General features: G+C 58.8%; 1 protein-coding gene across 8 annotated transcripts; it reads right to left on the bottom strand.

Annotated features, from left to right (window-relative positions):
* Positions 1-2,338: 2,338 nt before the first annotated feature.
* On the bottom strand, positions 2,339-4,703 carry C2CD4D (C2 calcium dependent domain containing 4D). 8 transcript variants are annotated; one of them, XM_063650864.1, is made up of 2 exons: positions 4,586-4,703; positions 2,339-3,741 (listed from the first exon to the last, which is right to left on the bottom strand). In XM_063650864.1, exon 2 carries the CDS (start codon positions 3,508-3,510, stop codon positions 2,449-2,451), a length of 1,062 nt encoding a protein of 353 aa, XP_063506934.1. In that variant the 5' UTR covers positions 3,511-3,741; positions 4,586-4,703; the 3' UTR covers positions 2,339-2,448. The 8 variants fall into 8 exon arrangements, with proteins under 8 accessions (XP_063506934.1, XP_063506932.1, XP_063506931.1 ...); XM_063650862.1 differs by lacking the exon at positions 4,586-4,703 and adding an exon at positions 4,225-4,306; XM_063650861.1 differs by lacking the exon at positions 4,586-4,703 and adding an exon at positions 4,213-4,304.
* Between the last annotated feature and the right edge of the window lie 262 nt (positions 4,704-4,965).

Raw genomic sequence — 4,965 nt, 5'->3', positions numbered from 1 at the left:
TGTAATCCCAGCACTTTGGAAGGCTGAGGCGGGCAGATCACGAGACCGAGACTGAGATCACGAGACCGGATCAGGAGATCGAGACCATCCTGGCTAACACGGTGAAACCCCGTCTCTACTAAAAATACAAAAAACCAGCGGGTGTGGTGGCACGCGCCTGTAGTGGCAGCTACTCGGGAGGCTGAGGCAGGAGAACCACTTGAACCTGGGAGGTGGAGATTGCAGTGAGACAAGATCGCACCACCTCACTCCAGCCTGGGCAACAGAGTGAGACTCCGTCCCCCCACCCCAAAAAAGAGGAATAATAATACCTACTCTACTGAGTGGTTGTGATGATTAACTGAGATAACACAGATAAAGTTCAGGACCTGGTCCAAAGTACTATGGTTAAAAAAAAAGTTTCCTCTCCTGCCTCCCTCTTTCTGTCCCTATAATCTTCCCTTCTCTTTATCTGACCCCTCTTTTCTATTCCCTTTCTTGCTTTATTTTTCTCTGTAACATATCACCGAGTAGCATTCTTCACATTTTAATGGCTTATTTTATCACTTTTCTGATCCCCATGTCTGTTTAATCACTGCTGTATCCAATGCCTGCCACCTGATGGACCTTCCCGAAGTATTTGTTGAAGGAATGCATGAATGAAGGTTCTACGGCCTCTAACTTTCTTTCCAAATACTTTCAAATGGGCATCAAATCCAGTTTCTCACCAAGGGTTGTTATGGGAGAATTTGGGGGCTGAAATAGAAATCCAGTACTAGGGGTAGACCTAAATCTATAGGTAGACTTCCCAGAATTCAAACGTGGGATTTTAAACTGGCAGGGTATGAAACCTTTGCAGAGCTACCATCTTAGGGAAGGAGGCCCCTTTCAGAGTGACTTGATTGGGAGGCAGCAGCTGGCAGTGGGGGGTATCATCTTGAAGTGATTAAGAGTCCAGACTCTGGAGCCAGACTCCCTGAATTCTTCCCTTTACTAGCTATGTTAGTCCTAGTTCTTCCCTTTACTAGCTATGTGAGGCCCAAGGTCCCATTGGATAACAATAGTATTTACACCCTTATAGAAGGTGCTGGGAGGAATAAATGGCTTGACTAATTGTTGGAACAGTTCCTCATGTGGTTATGATCCACGTGTAGTAGTTAGCACTTAGGATTGTTTGGTCAATGCCACCACCTGGTGGACACCTGGAGCAAGAGTTCTCTGGCCTAGGGCTGGGTGGTGGGGACCCAATCAGGGAAGGGAGAAGGAACTGGAGAGCTGTCTGAATGAAGCCGTGTGTGTGTGAGTGTGTGTGAGTGTGTGTGTGTGTGTGTGTGTGCTGGAATTTAATGTGTGTGTGTGTGTGTGCTGGAATTTAATGTGTCCAGGTGCTGAGGTTTTGTCAGATCCAGCAAGCTTAGCCCTGGTGCAGGCCACAGCTGGCACCATGAAAAATGAGAAAGGGCCCAAGGGAGAGGGAGAAAGAAGTTGGGTTAGCCTAGTGCCTACCTCACTTCCTCCCTCCCTCCTCCAAGCCTGGCCTGAGTCCAGGGGAACCGGCTCCTGGGAAGGTGGAGGCAGAGAGAAGAAGGTCACTACTGACGTCAGGGACATTCAGGTAGAGGTAAACACAATGTGACCTACAATTATCCACCTCCCCCCACCCCCACCTCCTTCTGGCTGGAGGAGCCTCTTCTGGCATGCCTGAGAACAGTTCTCACAATTTGGTAGTACCCCACCTCCCCCGTTTCAATCCCTGGGACATTATATCTCATTCATTTGGTACCCAAGCACCTCTCTGGTTCTTGGCTCCAGACTTGCCCCACCCCTCAATGGAGGCACAGGTGTGGAAGAGGCAAGAGGGAAGAAGGAAGACTAAAGGGCACTGTGTGTTCATCTGACATCCCCTGACTCACTCCCAAGACCCAGAAATTTCATCTGTCTTCAGGACAGATGTGGGTTTTAGAGGGGCACAGGAAGGGAGTGTTGATTTCCTCTGTGCAGCCTCAAGTGGAAGGTGGCTTGTATTGGTTTCTGTCAGAGTGACTCAGTGATTGCAGGGCTCCCTGATTGTTCGGGGGCCTTGTTGGACGGGGACCTTAGGACCTACTTGGCCCAGATCTACTGAAGGAGCATCTCATGGGGATGGAGCCCAGGACCCTGCATATTTAACAAGCTCTTCCAGGATTTCTGATGTCTGGTTATTCTGATGCTCCTTCAAGCTTGAGAACCACTGCTTAAGGTCTGCTCTACTCAGACCGTCTGAATGAGCATCTTCCCCCCGCGTATGGCCGGGATAGAGGGAAGATGGGTAGGCTCTACGCCCGAGCGTGTAAGGTGCCAGTAAGGGGAAAAACATGGCTAAGGACAAGCGGATATTTTATTAGCAAAAATAAATACAAGCCGGGCAGGGTGGAAAGAATGTGGACTGCAGACACAGTGGAGACGTCCTGAGGAAGCCAGGGGCTCAGTTTACAGGCTGAGATGGGTGGGCGCCAGGGATGACCCGGGACCTAGTCCCCCACCCAGCGGGGGCAGCAGCGCAATGAGGGGCGTCTCGCACTCCCCCAGCAGCACATCTCTGCGAAGTCCCGCGCCCCTGTCTAGCACCTTGGCCCTCAGGCTGCGGGCGGCCAGGTCCGGCGGGCCGAGCCCGTCGAAAAAGAAATCCTCGTTGAAGATGGGGTTGGCGCTGCACTTGACCACGCGGCTCTGCTGCTCCCGCGGCCGGACGCGGGGCCGCAGCCTCAGCACCACACAGCAGCCGCCGCCGCCGCTCCCGGGGCGGGACCGCGGCCGGGGCAGGCCCTCGGCGCTCACTAGGCGCAGCCGCAGCCGCCCGGGCCCGGCCTGATATTCGGTGGAGAGCCGCAGCTGCCCGCCGCGGGGCCCCAGGCGCAGCACGCTCTCGCGCGTGGGCCGCAGCTGGCAGCACAGGAAGTCCAGGTGGAAGAGCGGCGGCGTGGGCGGCCCGGCGCGGCGCGGCGGATGCGGGCTGGTATCGGCCGAGCTCGCCTTTTCTGGGGACAGAGAGTGCGGCCTGGACACCCGGCGCCGGCCCAGGCCCGGCCGCGGGGAGCCGAAGGGCGACGAGTCCGGCGACGAGGCCGTGTCGCTGTCGGGGGCCCGGCAGAGGCGCAGGTCCGGGGCGGAGACGTGCAGCCGGGACTGCGCCGCGGGGAGTCCCCCGGCCGGGGCGGGTGGCGGCCCGTGGAATAGGGATTCCCGCCGGCGCGTGTGCGGGCTCTCGGGCAGGAAGGCCCAGCCTTCGCGGCCCGCCAGGTGAGGCAGCGAGCAGGTCGCGGGGAGGCCGCGCCCCGCCACGTCCCGCCGGGCCGCGGGCTCTGTGCCGCCCGGGTCCGGGAGCCGGGGCGGGATGAAGAACTGCGGGATGCGATCCGGGGTGAGGACGTTAGGGCAGGCGCTCCTGGGCGGGCCTGGGGCGCGACGCTTGGAGAACAGGCCGGAAGGCGCCCAACGGGCCGCGGGCTCCGCGGCCCCCACCTTATAGCCAGCTTTTTCCAAGAGCCACATGCGGTGGGTGGGGTAATGGAATTCCGAATTCCGCAGGGCCGAGAGGGTCCAAATCCCGTCTCAGATGGGAGTGCTTGGCGGAGCGGGGCTGGGCGAGGAGCGAAGAGGAGTCAGAGGTGAGTGATGCTGGCGTACACCGGGCGGTCAGCCACTGCGCCCCGGTCTCCGGACCCACTGGGAGCGCGGACGCCTATTTGAGCAGAAAAAGAAAGGGCGGCGAAGTCTGGGGGGCTGGGGAGAAATGGAGGGAGCGAAGGGCCAGTCAGTCACATTTTCAGATACGGGCCTCCGTCACCAAGTACGCAGATTCTCCCACTGGTACTAAAGATGCCCCATTCACCTTAGAGTTAGAGGGCCCATATAGTATCCACTAGAACCCTAGGGTACTATTAGGACAAATAGGATAATAACTGCATTATACCAAAAGGACCCAGATCCCAAACCCCCTGGGACACCGCGCCCTAGGGGGGCTCACGCTCTTCTCCCCCGCCCATTTCGAAGACTTGGGTTTTCCTCTGGGATCCAGTCTGGCGCCCCTCGGGACTTCCTCCCTTTGCCAGGCTGCCCCGGCGCAAGCTTCTCTGGCCTGAGCCATCCCTCAGTCCTAGCCCCACCTGCCTCCTCTGGCTCCTCCCTCCCCTCATCGAGTCGCTCCAAGCCAGAAGAGGACTCACTTCTGCCCCTGGCAGCCAGGGGACACACCTGGCTGCTGACCTCAGGACACCCTGGGCTGGTCCAAGGAGACGCACCTCCCGGGGGCACAGAATCCCACCCCCGGTAGCCCTGACCGTCCGGCTCCCGCGCCTCCCAGCCCTACCGCATCCCGCGTCTGCAGGGCGGGGCCGGGCCGTTGGGTCGCCCCTCCCACTCTCCACTCCTTTTCTCCCTCGGAAACCACCGAGCACAAAGGCAGCATTGATTCTCCGCCACCCTCAGAGTGGTCTCCGGAAGGCTCCGCCACCACGGGCTCGCCTCACCCCTGCGCGGAGCCACCAAGAGCACCGTGTTTCGACCCTCTGCCCTGGAATCCGAGCTAGCGACCCTCTCCGTCACGCGCCCGGAGTGCTGGCCTCACCTGTGGGTCGCCTCTGGGTTCTGGCCTTAGGCCCTGACACTTTCAGAGCCAGAGGGGAGCAGCTTTCTCTGCAGCTTGCTCCCCCAGCGCAGTCCTTATGGGAGGAGCTGGCAGGGGCCTCCGCTGCCTACGTCCTACCTCTTTTCCTGGATAAACACAGCTCTGTCTGCGCGGCCATCAGCCCGGTCTTCTGACTTCCTCCAGCTGAAGCCAGGTTTCTAGCAACAATCCATTCCTGTGCCCAGGCCTCCTCTGCTGAAGCTGGGCTGCTTAGGGGTGGGGGAGGGCTACAGAGAAGAGGGAGACGGCCATCAGTGGACAGTGGCCACTTCTTTGGTGCTCGGTTCCAACCCCAAGCCCTCACAGGTGAAGTCCGTCTT

This window comes from Pongo pygmaeus, chromosome 1 (genome assembly GCF_028885625.2).
Source record: "Pongo pygmaeus isolate AG05252 chromosome 1, NHGRI_mPonPyg2-v2.0_pri, whole genome shotgun sequence".
NCBI classification, from domain to species: Eukaryota; Metazoa; Chordata; class Mammalia; order Primates; family Hominidae; genus Pongo; species Pongo pygmaeus.
Note: the sequence above shows the minus strand (reverse complement) of the source record. Positions and strands in the feature narration are given on the sequence as shown.